Consider the following 23,769-nt stretch of genomic DNA (forward strand, 5'->3'; position numbering starts at 1 on the left):
ATTTCCTTTTTTAGATTTGTGTAGGCTACACTGTATTTCTGATCAACTTGATTTTATTTTAATGGACAAAAATGAGATTTTCTTTCAAAAACAAGGACATTTCTAAGTGACCTCCCAAAACTTTTTGCACCATAGTGTAAATCACATCATTATGTGTTTAGTCAATATATATTTTCACATTTAAAGTTCAATTCATTGGTCAACCATTACACGCAAATACTAGTAAACTCATTAGGGAGAAGGATTAACTCAGTATGATACAGACTGATACAGTAACAGAAGATTACAGTTTTGTCTAGAATTGATATAATCACAAGTGTTGCATGAATAGTTGCATCCCGACATTTTTTATGAGACCCTTTTTCATATCATTCTGTACAGTGACCTTTAGAAAAGTCATAGATTAAGTAATATATTGCTATATAGGCCCGGTATCTATTTGATCTATGTTAAAATCTGTTTCCAGTTTCTTAGCCTAACGACGTCCATACTTGACGATCAAAGTGTTTTGTGTTAATTTCCACCCCCTTGTGGAGCGTCCTGTCCAGGCTGACTGTCACTGGGGGAAAATGGCCGCTCGACGTGATTCTATTCACCGACACTGAGAACTCTAAAGTCCAGAAAACTCTACAGTCTGATCTGGAACTATTGAAACAAACCCAACCTCAACACGGGGGAGTTTTTTAAATGAATAATGTCTCGCTGGGTGCCAACGAAGAAGGAGAAGTACGGAGTTGGTGAGTCTAATAAACTTGCACGTTTCCTCTGTCTCGTCTCGCTGGGTAGCTTGTCGTTCCTACTCCGCATCCGAAGGGACAAGTTTGGGAATAATTGTAATTAGTTTATGATACAGCGCTGCTACGCCGAGATTCACACAATATTCCTAAAGGCCCGACTTGATTTATTTGCAACACATTTGCCTGAATTTAGAAATGCAAAAGTTTGATAAAATCTTCTGCTATCAGTAACTGGTTTTGCCAACTGGTTTGCATAAAGGCAAAGCGAGGAATCCCCGTCTTTGTGAGCGGACTGCGGTCAACACTGGGAATTGTTAGAGGCGCGCCTAGTTTGCAACACTGTTTCCTGTGTAGTCGGGGCCTGCCACATCGTGGACGGTACAGGACGCGGTTGTAACTTTGTAGCGTTTATTGTTACTTGGTTCAACATACGAGCTAAAGTTATTGGTGAACAGAATGGATTTGGTGTCATTGTGACGCCTCATATGTTTTCAATGTGTTTGGTTTGGAATAGTGCAGGCTACTCTTTTCCCCGTCTCTAAGTCCTTTATGTGATTTATTCAAAGTAGATCTGGCAACAAGAGCCCTTAGGGCTGCCGTTTTCTGTTTGAGTTCAGTTTTTGTAATGTGGACACAACTCAAACTGGATACATTTATAGCGCGTCTTGAAGTTGAATAGCTCCGTGCTGATTGACACATGATCTCTTGGGCGGTATGACCGGGGGTTTGGCCGCCCCGCTGTTCGGACGTCCTGTCCTGTCTCACCATCAGGCCAGTAACTGAGTTAGGTTTTGGCCTGGCTGGAGTCATTCATTGTAGTGGCCATATTCACTCCCACTCTGGTGTATTGGTAATAATTAGGTATTACACATTTTTATTCTCCAAGTACATTTAACCCGGGAATTTGATTTGGTGAAGAGGTGCTGCCAGCAATATACAATGTACAAACATAATACAGTAGCATTGTTGTTATGCCTAGGCTGCATAAGCTAGTACAGGCTACATAAGCTAGTACAGGCTACATAAGCTAGTACAGGCTGCATACAGGCTGCATAGTACAGGCTGCATAAGCTAGTACAGGCTGCATAAGCTAGTACAGGCTGCTAGTACATAAGCTAGTATAGGCTACATACAGGCATAAGCTAGTACAGGCTAGCATAAGCTAGTACAGGCTACACATAAGCTAGTACAGGCTACATAAGCTAGTACAGGCTACATAAGCTAGTACAGGCTACATAAGCTAGTACAGGCTAAATAAGCTAGTACAGGCTACATAAGCTAGTACAGGCTACATAAGCTAGTACAGGCTACATAAGCTAGTACAGGCTACATAAGCTAGTACAGGCTGCATAAGCTAGTACAGGCTGCATAAGCTAGTACAGGCTGCATAAGCTAGTACAGGCTACATAAGCTAGTACAGGCTACATAAGCTAGTACAGGCTACATAAGCTAGTACAGGCTACATAAGCTAGTATAGGCTACATAAGCTAGTACAGGCTACATAAGCTAGTAGTACAGGCTACATACAGCTAGTACAGGCTAAATAAGCTAGTACAGGCTACATAAGCTAGTACAGGCTGCATAAGCTAGTACAGGCTGCATAAGCTAGTACAGGCTACATAAGCTAGTACAGGCTACATAAGCTAGTACAGGCTGCATAAGCTAGTACAGGCTAAATAAGCTAGTACAGGCTACATAAGCTAGTACAGGCTACATAAGCTAGTACAGGCTACATAAGCTAGTACAGGCTACATAAGCTAGTACAGGCTACATAAGCTAGTACAGGCTACATAAGCTAGTACAGGCTACATAAGCTAGTACAGGCTGCTGTTAGTAGTCTAAACTCTTGGTCCTTGCATAATGATTCAGTAAATATACTACACTGTAGTTAAGACTTTGTTTCAACTGATTTTAAGAAAATAGTTCCAAATATTGATAACACTCAACAAGGCCTTCTGATGAGTCAGGGAGATCAGAGAACACTCAACAAGGCCTTCTGATGAGTCAGGGAGATCAGAGAAGACTCAACAAGGCCTTCTGATGAGTCAGGGAGATCAGAGAAGACTCAACAAGGCCTTCTGATGAGTCAGGGAGATCAGAGAAGACTCAACAAGGCCTTCTGATGAGTCAGGGAGATCAGAGAAGACTCAACAAGGCCTTCTGATGAGTCACGGAGATCAGAGAAGACTCAACAAGGCCTTCTGATGAGTCAGGGAGATCAGAGAAGACTCAACAAGGCCTTCTGATGAGTCTGGGAGATCAGAGAAGACTCAACAAGGCCTTCTGATGAGTCAGGGAGATCAGAGAAGACTCAACAAGGCCTTCTGATGAGTCAGGGAGATCAGAGAAGACTCAACAAGGCCTTCTGATGAGTCAGGGAGATCAGAGAAGACTCAACAAGGCCTTCTGATGAGTCAGGGAGATCAGAGAAGACTCAACAAGGCCTTCTGATGAGTCACGGAGATCAGAGAAGACTCAACAAGGCCTTCTGATGAGTCAGGGAGATCAGAGAAGACTCAACAAGGCCTTCTGATGAGTCAGGGAGATCAGAGAAGACTCAACAAGGCCTTCTGATGAGTCAGGGAGATCAGAGAAGACTCAACAAGGCCTTCTGATGAGTCAGGGAGATCAGAGAAGACTCAACAAGGCCTTCTGATGAGTCAGGGAGATCAGAAGAAGACTCAACAAGGCCTTCTGATGAGTCAGGGAGATCAGAGAAGACTCAACAAGGCCTTCTGATGAGTCAGGAGATCAGAGAAGACTCAACAAGGCCTTCTGATGAGTCAGGGAGATCAGAGAAGACTCAACAAGGCCTTCTGATGAGTCAGGGAGATCAGAGAAGACTCAACAAGGCCTTCTGATGAGTCAGGGAGATCAGAGAAGACTTAGGGCCCTATAAAATCTGCATTGCGGTAAAATGCAGACAGAATCAAGGAATCCAGACGTTAACACTGAATTCACCCATATATAATACATTTTATTGAACTTAGTTGGAAATCAAAAGTGAAACTTCTATTTAGTCGAATAAACCTCACTTAGAATATCTTTTGTAATTTTATGTTGCCTGAATTCAAGACTTTCTCATTGACCTCCATTCAAAACCACTTGGTCTGTTTCACGCTTTATTCTCTGACCGACAGGGGAGGAGTCGGCCCTCTTGCTTCACCTCTGCCTCTCTGGTCTGGTTGGTTTAAAGGAGCAGACTTACTGAAACATACTATAAATGACTGATTTACCATCCATGTACAATTCAACAGTGCGTTTTGGTTCTCACCTTACATTACTGTGGCCCCTATCCACAGGGTTTTGGTTCTCACCTTACATTACTGTGGCCCCTATCCACAGGGTTTTGGTTCTTACATTACTGTGGCCCCTATCCACAGGGGGTTTTGGTTCCACTCACCTTACATTACTGTGGCCCCTATCCACAGGGTTTTGGTTCTCACCTCACATTACTGTGGCCCCTATCCACAGGGTTTTGGTTCTCACCTTACATTACTGTGGCCCCTATCCACAGGGTTTTGGTTCTCACAGGGTTTTGGTTCTCACCACATTACTGTTTTGGCCCCATATCCACAGGGTTTTGGTTCTCACCTTACATTACTGTGGTCCCTATCCACAGGAACACTTCTACAGTAATGAGACCAGTGTCATGTGAAGTACAGGGCCCGTTGTCGCTGTGTGTCTTACCCTTTATCAAGGTTCCCCATTATTATAGTCTCAGGTAGATTGAGGAAGTGGGGAGGGAGATGGTTTAACCATGAATGGCTGTTGTCAGTACAGTAAAGCACCGCTTCCCATATAGTGTTGCATTGTGTCTGCTGTTATAGAATGTTTAGTTCCCTTCCTGTAGGAGGACTTGAGCTCACTGTGCTCCTTCCTGTAGGAGGACTTGAGCTCACTGTGCTCCTTCCTGTAGGAGGACTTGAGCTCACTGTGCTCCTTCCTGTAGGAGGACTTGAGCTCACTGTGCTCCTTCCTGTAGGAGGACTTGAGCTCACTGTGCTCCTTCCTGTAGGAGGACTTGAGCTCACTGTGCTCCTTCCTGTAGGAGGACTTGAGCTCACTGTGCTCCTTCCTGTAGGAGGACGTGACCTCAGCGTGTCCCTTCCTGCAGGGAGGACTTGAGCTCACTGTGCTCCTTCCTGCAGGGGAGGATGTGCTCCTTCCTGTAGGAGGCGCTCACTGTCCCTTCCTGCAGGAGGACTTGAGCTCACCGTGCTCCTTCCTGCAGGAGGACTTGAGCTCACCGTGCTCCTTCACTGTGCTCCTTCCTGCAGGGAGGATGTGACCTCAGCGTGTCCCTTCCTGCAGGGAGGATGTGACCTCACTGTGCTCCTTCCTGCAGGGAGGACTTGACCTCACCGTGTCCCTTCCTGCAGGGAGGATGTGACCTCACTGTGTCCCTTCCTGCAGGGAGGATGTGACCTCACTGTGTCCCTTCCTGCAGGGAGGATGTGACCTCACTGTCCCTTCCTGCAGGGAGGATGTGACCTCACTGTGTCCCTTCCTGCAGGGAGGACGTGACCTCACCTGTCCCTTCCTGCAGGGAGATGTGACCTCACCTGTCCCTTCCTGCAGGGAGATGTGACCTCACCTGTCCCTTCCTGCAGGGAGATGTGACCTCACCTGTCCCTTCCTGCAGGGAGGACTTGACCTCAGCTTGTCCTTTCCTGCAGGGGGAACTTGTCCTCAGCAGGTCCCTTCCCTTGTTGCTCAGGGCAACCAAAGCTACAGTCTACCACCACTGGTTTCCATGGCGTTGTGTTTCCTCTTGTCACAGCTTTGTCATTGCACTTTTAATACTCCACCGATGAATCTAACCAATCTAATGATCAATGATGAATCTAACCAATCTAATGATCAATGATGAATCTAACCAATCTACTGATCAATGATGAATCTAACCAATCTCATGATCAATGATGAATCTAACCAATCTAATGATCAATGATGAATCTAACCAATCTACTGATCAATGATGAATCTAACCAATCTACTGATCAATGATGAATCTAACCAATCTACTGATCAATGATGAATCTAACCAATCTAATGATCAATGATGAATCTAACCAATCTAATGATCAATGATGAATCTAACCAATCTAATGATCAATGATGAATCTAACCAATCTCATGATCAATGATGAATCTAACCAATCTAATGATCAATGATGAATCTAACCAATCTCATGATCAATGATGAATCTAACCAATCTAATGATCAATGATGAATCTAACCAATCTAATGATCAATGATGAATCTAACCAATCTAATAATCAATGATGAATCTAACCAATCTCATGATCAATGATTTTATTTTATTTATTTTTATTTATTTCACCTTTATTTAACCAGGTAGGCAAGTTGAGAACAAGTTCTCATTTACAACTGTGACCTGGCCAAGATAAAGCAAAGCAGTTCGACAGATACAACGACACAGAGTTACACATGGAGTAAAACAAACATACAGTCAATAATACAGTAGAAACAAGTCTATATACAATGTGAACAAATGAGGTGAGAAGGGAGGTAAAGGCAAAAAAGGCCATGGTGGCAAAGTAAATACAATATAGCAAGTAAAACACTGGAATGGTAGATTTGCAGTGGAAGAATGTGCAAAGTAGACATAAAAATAATGGGGTGCAAAGGAGCAAAATAAATAAATTAAATACAGTTGGGAATGATGAATCTAACCAATCTCATGATCAATGATGAATCTAACCAATCTAATAATCAATGATGAATCTAACCAATCAATGATGAATCTAACCAATCAATGATGAATGATGAATCTAACCAATCAATGATGAATCTAACCAATCAATGATGAATGATGAATCTAACCAATCAATGATGAATGATGAATCTAACCAATCAATGATCAATGATGAATCTAACCAATCAATGATCAATGATGAATCTAACCAATCAATGATCAATGATGAATCTAACCAATCAATGATCAATGATGAATCTAACCAATCAATGATCAATGATGAATCTAACCAATCAATGATCAATGATGAATCTAACCAATCAATGATGAATCTAACCAATCAATGATGAATGATGAATCTAACCAATCAATGATGAATGATGAATCTAACCAATCAATGATCAATGATGAATCTAACCAATCAATGATCAATGATGAATCTAACCAATCAATGATCAATGATGAATCTAACCAATCAATGATCAATGATGAATCTAACCAATCAATGATGAATCTAACCAATCAATGATCAATGATGAATCTAACCAATCAATGATGAATCTAACCAATCAATGATGAATCTAACCAATCAATGATGAATCTAACCAATCAATGATGAATCTAACCAATCTAATCAATGATGAATCTAACCAATCTAATCAATGATGAATCTAACCAATCAATGATCAATGATGAATCTAACCAATCAATGATCAATGATGAATCTAACCAATCAATGATGAATCTAACCAATCAATGATCAATGATGAATCTAACCAATCAATGATCAATGATGAATCTAACCAATCAATGATCAATCTAACCAATCAATGATCAATGATGAATCTAACCAATCTAATGATGAATCTAACCAATCTAATCAATGATGAATCTAACCAATCAATGATGAATCTAACCAATCAATGATCAATGATGAATCTAACCAATCTAATGATGAATCTAACCAATCTAATCAATGATGAATCTAACCAATCTAATCAATGATGAATCTAACCAATCTAATGATGAATCTAACCAATCAATGATCAATGATGAATCTAACCAATCAATGATGAATCTAACCAATCAATGATCAATGATGAATCTAACCAATCTAATGATGAATCTAACCAATCTAATGATCAATGATGAATCTAACCAATCTAATGATCAATGATGAATCTAACCAATCAATGATGAATCTAACCAATCTAATGATCAATGATGAATCTAACCAATCAATGATGAATCTAACCAATCTAATGATGAATCTAACCAATCTAATCAATGATGAATCTAACCAATCTAATCAATGATGAATCTAACCAATCTAATGATCAATGATGAATCTAACCAATCAATGATGAATCTAACCAATCAATGATGAATCTAACCAATCTAATGATGAATCTAACCAATCTAATGATGAATCTAACCAATCTAATGATGAATCTAACCAATCAATGATCAATGATGAATCTAACCAATCTAATGATGAATCTAACCAATCTAATGATCAATGATGAATCTAACCAATCTAATGATGAATCTAACCAATCTAATGATCAATGAGTTGAACGTTCATTGAAATCAGTTTTCTGCTGAGCCCAGAGTTAATTCCACAACACACTTCCTTTTGTTCTTAGAATGTCGACAAACCCTGCAGGAAATCAGATGGAATCGGAGGAGTAGTTTTAAATACATCTTTCTTTCTCAAGGCAAGAGGAGGGGGGGGGTTCCTGCATGACGTTTCCTCGGCCATCATGTGATGAATTCATTTGAAATCCCCTTTTGATGATCATACAGGAAGTGTTGTAAAAAAATACTATCAGATTCTTTACAAGTCTAGAAAGGAGACGCAGATGGAGATGACAGGAATCCTGTTGAGAAACAGTGATATTCTGTGGTTCAACATGTCTGGAGAAAACAATGGTATATGAGCTACACACATCCCTACAGAACAGTTCTACACTGTTACACACATCCCTACAGAACAGTTCTACACTGTTACACACATCCCTACAGAACAGTTCTACACTGTTACACACATCCCTACAGAACAGTTCTACACTGTTACACACATCCCTACAGAACAGTTCTACACTGTCCAGAGGCAGGACAACTCTGTTCCTCTGTGTAGTTCTACACTGTCCAGAGGCAGGACAACTCTGTTCCTCTGTGTAGTTCTACACTGTCCAGAGGCAGGACAACTCTGTTCCTCTGTGTAGTTCTACACTGTCCAGGACAACTCTGTTCCTCTGTGTAGTTCTACACTGGCCAGGACAACTCTGTTCCTCTGTGTAGTTCTACGCTGGCCAGGACAACTCTGTTCCTCTGTGTAGTTCTACGCTGGCCAGGACAACTCTGTTCCTCTGTGTAGTTCTACGCTGTCCAGGACAACTCTGTTCCTCTGTGTAGTTCTACACTGTCCAGAGGCAGGACAACTCTGTTCCTCTATGTAGTTCTACACTGGCCAGGACAACTCTGTTCCTCTGTGTAGTTCTACGCTGGCCAGGACAACTCTGTTCCTCTGTGTAGTTCTACGCTGTCCAGGACAACTCTGTTCCTCTGTGTAGTTCTACGCTGTCCAGGACAACTCTGTTCTTCTGTGTAGTTCTACACTGTCCAGAGGCGGGACAACTCTGTTCCTCTGTGTAGTTCTACGCTGGCCAGGACAACTCTGTTCCTCTGTGTAGTTCTACGCTGGCCAGGACAACTCTGTTCCTCTGTGTAGTTCTACGCTGGCCAGGACAACTCTGTTCCTCTGTGTAGTTCTACACTGTCCAGGACAACTCTGTTCCTCTGTGTAGTTCTACGCTGTCCAGGACAACTCTGTTCCTCTGTGTAGTTCTACACTGTCCAGGACAACTCTGTTCCTCTGTGTAGTTCTACACTGTCCAGAGGCAGGACAACTCTATTCCTCTGTGTAGTTCTACACTGTCCAGGACAACTCTGTTCCTCTGTGTAGTTCTACGCTGTCCAGGACAACTCTGTTCCTCTGTGTAATTCTATGCTGTCCAGGACAACTCTGTTCCTCTGTGTAGTTCTACACTGTCCAGGACAACTCTGTTCCTCTGTGTAGTTCTACACTGGCCAGCGGCAGGACAACTCTGTTCCTCTGTGTAGTTCTACGCTGTCCAGGACAACTCTGTTCCTCTGTGTAGTTCTACGCTGTCCAGGACAACTCTGTTCCTCTGTGTAGTTCTACACTGGCCAGGACAACTCTGTTCCTCTGTGTAGTTCTACGCTGTCCAGGACAACTCTGTTCCTCTGTGTAGTTCTACACTGGCCAGGACAACTCTGTTCCTCTGTGTAGTTCTACGCTGTTCAGGACAACTCTGTTCCTCTGTGTAGTTCTATGCTGTCCAGGACAACTCTGTTCCTCTGTGTAGTTCTACGCTGTCCAGGACAACTCTGTTCCTCTGTGTAGTTCTACGCTGTCCAGGACAACTCTGTTCCTCTGTGTAGTTCTACGCTGTCCAGGACAACTCTGTTCAACATAAACAAATCGCTAATAAAACATAAAGTTTACGTTCATTTGGCTCCTTGAAATGATTTGTATAAACACTGTGTATTGTTCTTCAGTAACAGCTACAGTTCTGTTATCAAACGGTCACTGGACCGTTAGACCCCTGAGTGGCGTAGCCATCTAAGACACTGCATCTAGGTGCCAGAGGTGTCACTACAGACCCTGGTTCGATTCCAGGCTGTATCACAGCTGTCTAAGGAACTGCATCTAGGTGCCAGTGTCACTACAGACCCTGGTTCGATTCCAGGCTGTATCACAGTTGTCTAAGGAACTGCATCTAGGTGCCAGAGGTGTCACTACAGACCCTGGTTCGATTCCAGGCTGTATCACAGCTGTCTAAGGAACTGAATCTAGGTGCCAAAGGTGTCACTACAAACCCAGGTTCGATTCCAGGCTGTATCACAGTTGTCTAAGGAACTGCATCTAGGTGCCAGAAGTGTCACTACAGACCCTGGTTCGATTCCAGGCTGTATCACAGCTGTCTAAGGAACTGCATCTAGGTGCCAGAAGTGTCACTACAGACCCTGGTTCGATTCCGCCTTAGGGCGGCACACAATTGTCCCAGCGCTGTCTGGGTGAGTGTTTGGCCCGGGTAGGCCGTCTGTCTAAATAAACACATCTAAATAAAGTTGTGTGGTCTTGAGGAAGCTGTGTTTGTGTGCAGCCTTGGCTCCTCTTAGAACTAACAGCCTAATAACCAACCTTCATAACACTCGTTTAGATGTGGTCTGTCCTGAGGAGTCTGGTTTGGGTTTGTCAGACACATCAATAACTCCCTTAACTATACTAATTACACACAGTCTAACTAGATATAGATAGTCATGAGGAGGGAGGCTGTTTGTCCTCCTGTCTCTCAGCTGTAGTTCTGTAATGTTGTGGTGAGGAGGGAGGCTGTTTGTCTCCTCTCAGCTGTAGTTCTGTAATGTAGTGGTGAGGAGGGAGGCTGTTTGTCTCCTCTCAGCTGTAGTCCTGTAATGTAGTGGTGAGGAGGGAGGCTGTTTGTCTCCTCTGAGCTGTAGTCCTGTAATGTTGTGGTGAGGAGGGAGGCTGTTTGTCTCCTCTGAGCTGTAGTCCTGTAATGTAGTGGTGAGGAGGGAGGCTGTTTGTCCTCCTGTCTCTCAGCTGTAGTCCTGTAATGTTGTGGTGAAGAGGGAGGCTGTTTGTCCTCCTGACTCTCAGCTGTAGTTCTGTAATGTAGTGGTGAGGAGGGAGGTTGTTTGTCTCCTCTCAGCTGTAGTCCTGTAATGTAGTGGTGAGGAGGGAGGCTGTTTGTCCCCTGACTCTCAGCTGTAGTCCTGTAATGTAGTGGTGAGGAGGGAGGCTGTTTGTCCCCTCTCAGCTGTAGTCCTGTAATGTTGTGGTGAGGAGGGAGGCTGTTTGTCCCCTCTCAGCTGTAGTCCTGTAATGTTGTGGTGAGGAGGGAGGCTGTTTGTCTCCTCTCATCTGTAGTCCTGTAATGTTGTGGTGAGGGAGGCTGTTTGTCCTCCTGTCTCTCAGCTGTAGTCCTGTAATGTAGTGGTGAGGAGGGAGGCTGTTTGTCCCCTGACTCTCAGCTGTAGTTCTGTAATGATGTGGTGAGGAGGGAGGCTGTTTGTCCCCTGACTCTCAGCTGTAGTCCTGTAATGTAGTGGTGAGGAGGGAGGCTGTTTGTCCTCCTGTCTCTCAGCTGTAGTCCTGTAATGTTGTGGTGAGGAGGGAGGCTGTTTGTCTCCTCTCATCTGTAGTCCTGTAATGTTGTGGTGAGGAGGGAGGCTGTTTGTCCTCCTGTCTCTCAGCTGTAGTTCTGTAATGTAGTGGTGAGGAGGGAGGCTGTTTGTCCTCCTGTCTCTCAGCTGTAGTCCTGTAATGTAGTGGTGAGGAGGGAGGCTGTTTGTCCCCTGACTCTCAGCTGTAGTTCTGTAATGATGTGGTGAGGAGGGAGGCTGTTTGTCCCCTGACTCTCAGCTGTAGTCCTGTAATGTAGTGGTGAGGAGGGAGGCTGTTTGTCTCCTCTCAGCTGTAGTCCTGTAATGTTGTGGTGAGGAGGGAGGCTGTTTGTCTCCTCTCAGCTGTAGTCCTGTAATGTTGTGGTGAGGAGGGAGGCTGTTTGTCTCCTCTCAGCTGTAGTCCTGTAATGTAGTGGTGAGGAGGGAGGCTGTTTGTCCTCCTGACTCTCAGCTGTAGTCCTGTAATGTAGTGGTGAGGAGGGAGGCTGTTTGTCCCCTCTCAGCTGTAGTCCTGTAATGTAGTGGTGAGGAGGGAGGCTGTTTGTCTCCTCTCAGCTGTAGTCCTGTAATGTAGTGGTGAGGAGGGAGGCTGTTTGTCTCCTCTCAGCTGTAGTCCTGTAATGTTGTGGTGAGGAGGGAGGCTGTTTGTCTCCTCTCAGCTGTAGTCCTGTAATGTAGTGGTGAGGAGGGAGGCTGTTTGTCCTCCTGACTCTCAGCTGTAGTCCTGTAATGTAGTGGTGAGGAGGGAGGCTGTTTGTCCTCCTGACTCTCAGCTGTAGTCCTGTAATGTAGTGGTGAGGAGGGAGGCTGTTTGTCTCCTCTCAGCTGTAGTCCTGTAATGTTGTGGTGAGGAGGGAGGCTGTTTGTCCCCTCTCAGCTGTAGTCCTGTAATGTTGTGGTGAGGAGGGAGGCTGTTTGTCTCCTCTCATCTGTAGTCCTGTAATGTTGTGGTGAGGGAGGCTGTTTGTCCTCCTGTCTCTCAGCTGTAGTCCTGTAATGTAGTGGTGAGGAGGGAGGCTGTTTGTCCCCTGACTCTCAGCTGTAGTTCTGTAATGATGTGGTGAGGAGGGAGGCTGTTTGTCCCCTGACTCTCAGCTGTAGTCCTGTAATGTAGTGGTGAGGAGGGAGGCTGTTTGTCCTCCTGTCTCTCAGCTGTAGTCCTGTAATGTTGTGGTGAGGAGGGAGGCTGTTTGTCTCCTCTCATCTGTAGTCCTGTAATGTTGTGGTGAGGAGGGAGGCTGTTTGTCCTCCTGTCTCTCAGCTGTAGTTCTGTAATGTAGTGGTGAGGAGGGAGGCTGTTTGTCCTCCTGTCTCTCAGCTGTAGTCCTGTAATGTAGTGGTGAGGAGGGAGGCTGTTTGTCCCCTGACTCTCAGCTGTAGTTCTGTAATGATGTGGTGAGGAGGGAGGCTGTTTGTCCCCTGACTCTCAGCTGTAGTCCTGTAATGTAGTGGTGAGGAGGGAGGCTGTTTGTCTCCTCTCAGCTGTAGTCCTGTAATGTTGTGGTGAGGAGGGAGGCTGTTTGTCTCCTCTCAGCTGTAGTCCTGTAATGTTGTGGTGAGGAGGGAGGCTGTTTGTCTCCTCTCAGCTGTAGTCCTGTAATGTAGTGGTGAGGAGGGAGGCTGTTTGTCCTCCTGACTCTCAGCTGTAGTCCTGTAATGTAGTGGTGAGGAGGGAGGCTGTTTGTCCCCTCTCAGCTGTAGTCCTGTAATGTAGTGGTGAGGAGGGAGGCTGTTTGTCTCCTCTCAGCTGTAGTCCTGTAATGTAGTGGTGAGGAGGGAGGCTGTTTGTCTCCTCTCAGCTGTAGTCCTGTAATGTTGTGGTGAGGAGGGAGGCTGTTTGTCTCCTCTCAGCTGTAGTCCTGTAATGTAGTGGTGAGGAGGGAGGCTGTTTGTCCTCCTGACTCTCAGCTGTAGTCCTGTAATGTAGTGGTGAGGAGGGAGGCTGTTTGTCCTCCTGACTCTCAGCTGTAGTCCTGTAATGTAGTGGTGAGGAGGGAGGCTGTTTGTCTCCTCTCAGCTGTAGTCCTGTAATGTAGTGGTGAGGAGGGAGGCTGTTTGTCTCCTCTCAGCTGTAGTTCTGTAATGTAGTGGTGAGGAGGGAGGCTGTTTGTCCCCTGACTCTCAGCTGTAGTCCTGTAATGTAGTGGTGAGGAGGGAGGCTGTTTGTCTCCTCTCAGCTGTAGTCCTGTAATGTAGTGGTGAGGAGGGAGGCTGTTTGTCTCCTATCAGCTGTAGTTCTGTAATGTTGTGGTGAGGAGGGAGGCTGTTTGTCCTCTCAGCTGTAGTCCTGTAATGTAGTGGTGAGGAGGGAGGCTGTTTGTCTCCTCTCAGCTGTAGTTCTGTAATGTAGTGGTGAGGAGGGAGGCTGTTTGTCTCCTCTGAGCTGTAGTTCTGTAATGTTGTGGTGAGGAGGGAGGTTGTTTGTGTCCTGACTCTCAGCTGTAGTTCTGTAATGTTGTGGTGAGGAGGGAGGCTGTTTGTCTCCTCTCAGCTGTAGTCCTGTAATGTTGTGGTGAGGAGGGAGGCTGTTTGTCCTCTCAGCTGTAGTTCTGTAATGTAGTGGTGAGGAGGGAGGCTGTTTGTCCTCCTGACTCTCAGCTGTAGTCCTGTAATGTAGTGGTGAGGAGGGAGGCTGTTTGTCCTCTCAGCTGTAGTTCTGTAATGTAGTGGTGAGGAGGGAGGCTGTTTGTCCTCCTGACTCTCAGCTGTAGTCCTGTAATGTAGTGGTGAGGAGGGAGGCTGTTTGTCCCCTCTCAGCTGTAGTTCTGTAATGTAGTGGTGAGGAGGGAGGCTGTTTGTCTCCTCTCAGCTGTAGTCCTGTAATGTAGTGGTGAGGAGGGAGGCTGTTTGTCCTCTCAGCTGTAGTCCTGTAATGTAGTGGTGAGGAGGGAGGCTGTTTGTCCCCTGACTCAGCTGTAGTCCTGTAATGTAGTGGTGAGGAGGGAGGCTGTTTGTCTCCTCTGAGCTGTAGTCCTGTAATGTAGTGGTGAGGAGGGAGGCTGTTTGTCTCCTCTGAGCTGTAGTCCTGTAATGTAGTGGTGAGGAGGGAGGCTGTTTGTCCTCTCAGCTGTAGTTCTGTAATGTTGTGGTGAGGAGGGAGGCTGTTTGTCCCCTGACTCTCAGCTGTAGTCCTGTAATGTAGTGGTGAGGAGGGAGGCTGTTTGTCCCCTGACTCAGCTGTAGTTCTGTAATGTAGTGGTGAGGAGGGAGGCTGTTTGTCCCCTGACTCTCAGCTGTAGTCCTGTAATGTAGTGGTGAGGAGGGAGGCTGTTTGTCCCCTGACTCAGCTGTAGTCCTGTAATGTAGTGGTGAGGAGGGAGGCTGTTTGTCCTCTCACCTGTAGTTCTGTAATGTTGTGGTGAGGAGGGAGGCTGTTTGTCCCCTGACTCTCAGCTGTAGTCCTGTAATGTAGTGGTGAGGAGGGAGGCTGTTTGTCCCCTGACTCAGCTGTAGTTCTGTAATGTAGTGGTGAGGAGGGAGGCTGTTTCTGTCCTGTCTCTCAGCTGTAGTCCTGTAATGTAGTGGTGAGGAGGGAGGCTGTTTGTCTCCTCTCAGCTGTAGTCCTGTAATGTTGTGGTGAGGAGGGAGGCTGTTTGTCTCCTCTCAGCTGTAGTCCTGTAATGTAGTGGTGAGGAGGGAGGCTGTTTGTCTCCTCTCAGCTGTAGTCCTGTAATGTAGTGGTGAGGAGGGAGGCTGTTTGTCCTCTCAGCTGTAGTCCTGTAATGTAGTGGTGAGGAGGGAGGCTGTTTGTCTCCTCTCAGCTGTAGTTCTGTAATGTTGTGGTGAGGAGGGAGGCTGTTTGTCCCCTGACTCTCAGCTGTAGTTCTGTAATGTAGTGGTGAGGAGGGAGGCTGTTTGTCCCCTGACTCTCAGCTGTAGTTCTGTAATGTAGTGGTGAGGAGGGAGGCTGTTTGTCCCCTGACTCTCAGCTGTAGTTCTGTAATGTAGTGGTGAGGAGGGAGGCTGTTTGTCCCCTGACTCTCAGCTGTAGTTCTGTAATGTAGTGGTGAGGAGGGAGGCTGTTTGTCTCCTCTCAGCTGTAGTTCTGTAATGTAGTGGTGAGGAGGGAGGCTGTTTGTCTCCTATCAGCTGTAGTCCTGTAATGTAGTGGTGAGGAGGGAGGCTGTTTGTCTCCTCTCAGCTGTAGTCCTGTAATGTAGTGGTGAGGAGGGAGGCTGTTTGTCTCCTCTCAGCTGTAGTCCTGTAATGTAGTGGTGAGGAGGGAGGCTGTTTGTCTCCTCTGAGCTGTAGTTCTGTAATGTAGTGGTGAGGAGGGAGGCTGTTTGTCTCCTATCAGCTGTAGTCCTGTAATGTTGTGGTGAGGAGGGAGGCTGTTTGTCCTCTCAGCTGTAGTTCTGTAATGTAGTGGTGAGGAGGGAGGCTGTTTGTCTCCTATCAGCTGTAGTCCTGTAATGTTGTGGTGAGGAGGGAGGCTGTTTGTCCTCTCAGCTGTAGTTCTGTAATGTAGTGGTGAGGAGGGAGGCTGTTTGTCTCCTCTCAGCTGTAGTCCTGTAATGTAGTGGTGAGGAGGGAGGCTGTTTGTCTCCTCTCAGCTGTAGTCCTGTAATGTTGTGGTGAGGAGGGAGGCTGTTTGTCCTCTCAGCTGTAGTTCTGTAATGTAGTGGTGAGGAAGGAGGCTGTTTGTCTCCTCTCAGCTGTAGTCCTGTAATGTAGTGGTGAGGAGGGAGGCTGTTTGTCCCCTGACTCTCAGCTGTAGTCCTGTAATGTAGTGGTGAGGAGGGAGGCTGTTTGTCTCCTCTCAGCTGTAGTTCTGTAATGTAGTGGTGAGGAGGGAGGCTGTTTGTCTTCTCTCAGCTGTAGTCCTGTAATGTAGTGGTGAGGAGGGAGGCTGTTTGTCCCCTGACTCTCAGCTGTAGTCCTGTAATGTAGTGGTGAGGAGGGAGGCTGTTTGTCTCCTCTCAGCTGTAGTCCTGTAATGTAGTGGTGAGGAGGGAGGCTGTTTGTCCCCTGACTCTCAGCTGTAGTCCTGTAATGTAGTGGTGAGGAGGGAGGCTGTTTGTCTCCTCTGAGCTGTAGTTCTGTAATGTAGTGGTGAGGAGGGAGGCCGTTTGTCTCCTCTCAGCTGTAGTCCTGTAATGTAGTGGTGAGGAGGGAGGCTGTTTGTCTCCTCTGAGCTGTAGTTCTGTAATGTAGTGGTGAGGAGGGAGGCTGTTTGTCTCCTATCAGCTGTAGTCCTGTAATGTTGTGGTGAGGAGGGAGGCTGTTTGTCCTCTCAGCTGTAGTTCTGTAATGTAGTGGTGAGGAGGGAGGCTGTTTGTCTCCTCTCAGCTGTAGTCCTGTAATGTAGTGGTGAGGAGGGAGGCTGTTTGTCTCCTCTCAGCTGTAGTCCTGTAATGTTGTGGTGAGGAGGGAGGCTGTTTGTCTCCTCTCAGCTGTAGTTCTGTAATGTAGTGGTGAGGAGGGAGGCTGTTTGTCCTCTCAGCTGTAGTCCTGTAATGTTGTGGTGAGGAGGGAGGCTGTTTGTCTCCTCTCAGCTGTAGTCCTGTAATGTTGTGGTGAGGAGGGAGGCTGTTTGTCTCCTCTCAGCTGTAGTTCTGTAATGTAGTGGTGAGGAGGGAGGCTGTTTGTCTCCTCTCAGCTGTAGTCCTGTAATGTTGTGGTGAGGAGGGAGGCTGTTTGTCCTCCCGACTCTCAGCTGTAGTTCTGTAATGTTGTGGTGAGGAGGGAGGCTGTTTGTCTCCTATCAGCTGTAGTTCTGTAATGTAGTGGTGAGGAGGGAGGCTGTTTGTCTCCTATCAGCTGTAGTCCTGTAATGTAGTGGTGAGGAGGGAGGCTGTTTGTCTCCTGACTCAGCTGTAGTTCTTTAATGTTAACAGAATCAGCCAGAGAAGGAAATGCCACTTCCTGTAGTTGGTGTGGTTCCTTCCCCCACCTGGAACCTCTACAGCTGCACTTACAGTTCTAGAGACCCCTGTTCTAGTTCCAGTTCTAGAGACCCCTGTTCTAGTTCCAGTTCTAGAGACCCCTGTTCTAGTTCCAGTTCTAGAGACCCCTGTTCTAGTTCCAGGAATCGGACATGATGATGTTGTATTGTCTCAGAATGACAGGCCCATCGGACAGCAATGTCTCGTCAGGACTGTTTGTAACAGCTATAATGAATAGGCCTTTTATTCATGCTTAAGTGTTTATACACAATGAAATTGTTATTTGTTAATAGTTTGTAAATACTTTTGAATGCTTGTTTGTGAAAGTTAGTATATACTATGTAGTTTCCAGGTCACCATTGCATCACGTCACACTGTAGTTGTGAGAGACCAGTTAAGAGGAGCAGACTAAACAGTAGTTGTCTCCCGCCCAGCCCCCCCCCCTCAGCCCTGCCCCCTCAGCCCCCTCAGCCCAGCCCCCCTCAGCCCCCTCAGCCAAGCCTAGCAACAGTTTGTGACTGAATCCCCCACCCTATACTCAACAAGACCCTCAAATACCCACCCAAACCCACAACTCTGTTTTCTCATACACTGAGTCTAAGCTAACAGATATGTAGTGTTTAAACCCCTGGGCTCAATCACACAGACTGTTTACATGTAGTGTTTAAACCCCTGGGCTCAATCACACAGACTGCTTTCACACAGACTGCTTTCACACAGACTGCTTTCACACAGACTGCTTTCACACAGATTGGATGGAGGGGTGGATGGAGGGACGGGTTGGGATGGAGGGATGGGTTGGGATGGAGGGATGGGGTGGGTGGAGTGGTGGGTGGAGGGAGGTTTGGGAGGGGTGGGTGGATGGCGTGACGGGTTGGAGGGATATGATGGAGGGATGGGATGGAGGGGTGGATGAATGGAGGGATGAATGGAGGAATGGAGGGGTGGTGGGTGGAGAGTGGGTTGGAATAGTGATGGGATGGAGGGATGGGATGGAGGGATGATGGGATGGAGGGATGGGATGGAGTGGTGGGTGGAGGGAGGGATGGGATGGAGGGATGGAGTGGTGGGTGGAGGGAGGGATGGGATGGAGTGGTGGGTGGAGGGAGGGATGGGATGGAGGGGTGGGTGGAGGGATGGTTGGGATAGAGGGATGGTTGGGATAGAGGGATGGGATGGAGGGATGGGATGGAGGGGTGGGTGGAGGGATGGTTGGGATAGAGGGATGGAGTGATGGGATGGAGGGGTGGGTGGAGGGAGGGTTGGAATAGAGGGATGGAGTGGTGGGATAGAGGGGTGGATGAATGGAGGAATGGAGGGGTGGTGGGTGGAGGGAGGGTTGGAATAGAGTGATGGGATGGAGGGATGGGATGGAGGGGTGGATGAATGGAGGGATGAATGGAGGAATGGAGGGGTGGTGGGTGGAGGGAGGGTTGGAATAGAGTGATGGGATGGAGGGGTGGGATGGAGGGTTGGAATAGAGTGATGGGATGGATGGAGGGATGGGATGGAGTGGTGGAATGGAGTGGTGGAATGGAGTGGTGGGTGGAGTGGTGGGTGGAGTGGTGGAATGGAGTGGTGGGTGGAGTGATGCTTAACATAAATAATGTTGTCCTGTTGACTGTTGAAGCCAGTTTCTGTTTCTGATCTGCTGCTTGGCTTCTACATAAAGACATGCATCTGTATGGCAGCCTACTCTGAGAGCACTATCAGAAATGGTCTGCTTGGCTCCTACATAAAGACATGCATCTGTATGGCAGCCTACTCTGAGAGCACTATCAGAAATGGTCTGCTTGGCTCCTACATAAAGACATGCATCTGTATGGCAGCCTACTCTCAGAGCACTATCAGAAATGGTCTGCTTGCTTCTTGTGGTTGAGGACGGTGAGAATGAAACCCTGGGTATCGTCACAGAGCAGAGATGTACATATTTATCTACTGAACCAGACATCCTTCCTCTGGTCGGGTGGGACACAGACCCACCACTATGTCATCTTCCTCTGGTCGGGTGAGACACAGACCCACCTCTATGTCATCTTCCTCTGGTCGGGTGGGACATAGACCCACCTCTGTCATCTTCCTCTGGTCGGGTGGGACATAGACCCACCTCTATGTCATCTTCCTCTGGTCGGGTGAGACAGACCCACCTCTATGTCATCTTCCTCTGGTCGGGTGAGACATAGACCTACCGCTATGTCATCTTCCTCTGGTCGGGTGGGACATAACGGTGGGTCTATGTCATTATACCTTCATAATGTCAACACCTGTTTGATAGCGTTTTGTCTATGTGATGAGTTCCTGTAGAGACTCTTCCATTAGGTGGAAGTGGACCTCTTGGTTCAGTCTCCTTCCTTCCTTGGACCGGCCTGCCTGACCTTCTCTAACCTTATCAAACTACGCTGTCAGTGAGGCCTCATGCTGTGTCTGTGTGAGAGTATTGCCACACACACACACACACACACACACACACACACACACACACACACACACACACACACACACACACACACACACACACACACACACACACACACACACACACACACACACACACACACACACACACACACACACACACACACACACACACACACACACAGAGTACAGGTTTTAACATTTCTGTTCCGCATGAAAATAGTAACACCAGCCCACACTACACACAGTGTGAAAAACCCTTCCTCTTTCTGGCCAGTCACTGCTGTTTAGAGACCTGGTTACCAGCATGACAGATATATATAGTCTCTGTCTGTTTAGTAGAGACCTGGTTACCAGCATGACAGATATATATAGTCTCTGTCTGTTTAGTAGAGACCTGGTTACCAGCATGACAGATATATATAGTCTCTGTCTGTTTAGTAGAGACCTGGTTACCAGCATGACAGATATATATAGTCTCTGTCTGTTTAGTAGAGACCTGGTTACCAGCATGACAGATATACAGTGCCTTTGCGAAAGTATTCGGCCCCCTTGAACTTTGCGACCTTTTGCCACATTTTAGGCTTCAAACATAAAGATATAAAACTGTATTTTTTCTGAAGAATCAACAACAAGTGGGACACAATCATGAAGTGGAACGACATTTATTGGATATTTCAAACTTATTTAACAAATCAAAAACTGAAAAATTGGGCGTCTACCGAGCCTGTTAAAACCTTCCAATACCTCCTCTACCTGGCCTCCAATGCCTCCTCTGCCAAGCCTGTTAAAACCTTCCAATGCCTCCTCTACCTGGCCTCCAATGCCTCCTCTACCTGGCCTGTTAAAACCTTCCAATCCCTCCTCTACCTGGCCTCCAATGCCTCCTCTGCCAAGCCTGTTAAAACCTTCCAATGCCTCCTCTACCTGGCCTGTTAAAACCTTCCAATCCCTCCTCTACCTGGCCTCCAATGCCTCCTCTACCTGGCCTGTTAAAACCTTCCAATACCTCCTCTACCTGGCCTCCAATGCCTCCTCTACCTGGCCTGTTAAAACCTTCCAATACCTCCTCTACCTGGCCTCCAATGCCTCCTCTGCCAAGCCTGTTAAAACCTTCCAATGCCTCCTCTACCTGGCCTCCAATGCCTCCTCTACCTGGCCTCCAATGCCTCCTCTGCCAAGCCTGTTAAAACCTTCCAATGCCTCCTCTACCTGGCCTGTTAATTTTCCAATCCCTCCTCTACCTGGCCTCCAATGCCTCCTCTACCTGGCCTGTTAAAACCTTCCAATGCCTCCTCTACCTGGCCTGTTAATTTTCCAATCCCTCCTCTACCTGGCCTCCAATGCCTCCTCTACCTGGCCTGTTAAAACCTTCCAATGCCTCCTCTACCTGGCCTGTTAATTTTCCAATCCCTCCTCTACCTGGCCTCCAATGCCTCCTCTACCTGGCCTGTTAAAACCTTCCAATGCCTCCTCTACCTGGCCTGTTAATTTTCCAATCCCTCCTCTACCTGGCCTCCAATGCCTCCTCTACCTGGCCTGTTAAAACCTTCCAATGCCTCCTCTACCTGGCCTGTTAACTTTCCAATCCCTCCTCTACCTGGCCTCCAATGCCTCCTCTACCTGGCCTGTTAAAACCTTCCAATCCCTCCTCTACCTGGCCTCCAATGCCTCCTCTACCTGGCCTGTTAAAACCTTCCAATGCCTCCTCTACCTGGCCTGTTAATTTTCCAATCCCTCCTCTACCTGGCCTCCAATGCCTCCTCTACCTGGCCTGTTAAAACCTTCCAATCCCTCCTCTACCTGGCCTCCAATGCCTCCTCTACCTGGCCTGTTAAAACCTTCCAATCCCTCCTCTACCTGGCCTCCAATGCCTCCTCTACCTGGCCTGTTAAAACCTTCCAATCCCTCCTCTACCTGGCCTCCAATCCCTCCTCTACCTGGCCTCCAATGCCTCCTCTACCTGGCCTCCAATGCCTCCTCTACCTGGCCTGTTAAAACCTTCCAATGCCTCCTCTACCAAGCCTGTTAAAACCTTCCAATCCCTCCTCTACCTGGCCTCCAATGCCTCCTCTACCTGGCCTGTTAAAACCTTCCAATGCCTCCTCTACCAAGCCTGTTAAAACCTTCCAATCCCTCCTCTACCTGGCCTCCAATGCCTCCTCTACCTGGCCTGTTAAAACCTTCCAATGCCTCCTCTACCTGGCCTGTTAAAACCTTCCAATCCCTCCTCTACCTGGCCTCCAATGCCTCCTCTACCTGGCCTGTTAAAACCTTCCAATGCCTCCTCTACCAAGCCTGTTAAAACCTTCCAATCCCTCCTCTACCTGGCCTCCAATGCCTCCTCTACCTGGCCTGTTAAAACCTTCCAATGCCTCCTCTACCTGGCCTGGTAAAACCTTCCAATGCCTCCTCTACCTGGCCTCCAATGCCTCCTCTACCTGGCCTGTTAAAACCTTCCAATGCCTCCTCTACCTGGCCTGGTAAAACCTTCCAATGCCTCCTCTACCAAGCCTGTTAAAACCTTCCAATGCCTCCTCTACCAAGCCTGTTAAAACCTTCCAATCCCTCCTCTACCTGGCCTCCAATGCCTCCTCTACCTGGCCTGGTAAAACCTTCCAATGCAATTGCGAAGCCAGATTAATTCATTGCTATGGCTAATTTCCTCCCAGGATTACTAATGAAATACCGACAGAGGGAGTGATGTTATTAACCAGGGTGCACATCTCATGACTTTGCTGCTCTCTTTTCACATAAGGTGTCGTGAAACAAAGTTGTTAGTGTTGATTTACATATTTGTAATGGGATTGTCTTTAACAAAATAAATCATAAACCCTCTTTTTGATTTATTTAACAAGATGAATATGCATCTTGTTATTCTAAGTTGTATGTTATTGATGTACTCCTCCTGTGGGAAACAATCCATTATCCACCTCAAACAACAACATTACTGCTGCGCAGTTGTGACTCAATACCACCCAGTGTGGTTTCCACAGTTCGACTAGCCTGGAATCCAAGCTGATAGACTCTGTTTCACCAGCACATCTGTTTGGATTCCAGGCTGTTCAACATTTAGCCCCTTGAAAGTTGGGCGAAAGACTATCCTGTCCACAATTAACTGTGTTCCAGATTCAGCCCTATAGAACTCTATTCAACATGAATAAGGGGAATCATCCCTCCTTCAAACCGTGCTCCAGATTCAGCCCTATAGAACTCTATTCAACATGAATAAGGGGAATCATCCCTCCTTCTACCGTGCTCCAGATTCAGCCCTATAGAACTCTATTCAACATGAATAAGGGGAATCATCCCTCCTTCTACCGTGCTCCAGATTCAGCCCTATAGAACTCTATTCAACATGAATAAGGGGAATCATCCCTCCTTCTACCGTGCTCCAGATTCAGCCCTATAGAACTCTATTCAACATGAATAAGGGGAATCATCCCTCCTACCGTGCTCCAGATTCAGCCCTATAGAACTCTATTCAACATGAATAAGGGGAATCATCCCTCCTTCTACCGTGCTCCAGATTCAGCCCTATGGATGATGCCGCTCATTAGCCTTACTCTAGATTTTCCCAGAACCGTGTGGGAGGATGCCATTACTCTCTCACCTTTCTTGTCAGACTTCTGACTTCTCAACCCATGAGACATGGTGTCTGTGAAGACTAGCCCAGCCTCCTCTCTCCAATAGATTTATGAAATATTGCTGTTTGTTCACTATGCAGCTATTCTCCTGTCTCTGTCTGTCTGAGGAAAGCCCCCCACATTAATG

At 46.9% G+C, this 23,769-nt stretch overlaps 1 protein-coding gene across 1 annotated transcript in view; it reads left to right on the forward strand.

Moving 5' to 3' along the window:
* Window positions 1–531: 531 nt before the first annotated feature.
* LOC124018336 (dedicator of cytokinesis protein 1-like) overlaps window positions 532–23,769 on the forward strand; it is a 338,789-nt gene continuing 315,551 nt past the window's right edge. The window contains 1 exon segment of the mRNA XM_046333610.1: window positions 532–737. Within this exon segment, the coding sequence (XP_046189566.1) occupies window positions 695–737 (43 nt within the window). The 5' untranslated portion in view covers window positions 532–694.

This window comes from Oncorhynchus gorbuscha, unplaced genomic scaffold, assembly GCF_021184085.1.
Source record: "Oncorhynchus gorbuscha isolate QuinsamMale2020 ecotype Even-year unplaced genomic scaffold, OgorEven_v1.0 Un_scaffold_480, whole genome shotgun sequence".
Classification (NCBI taxonomy): Eukaryota; Metazoa; Chordata; class Actinopteri; order Salmoniformes; family Salmonidae; genus Oncorhynchus; species Oncorhynchus gorbuscha.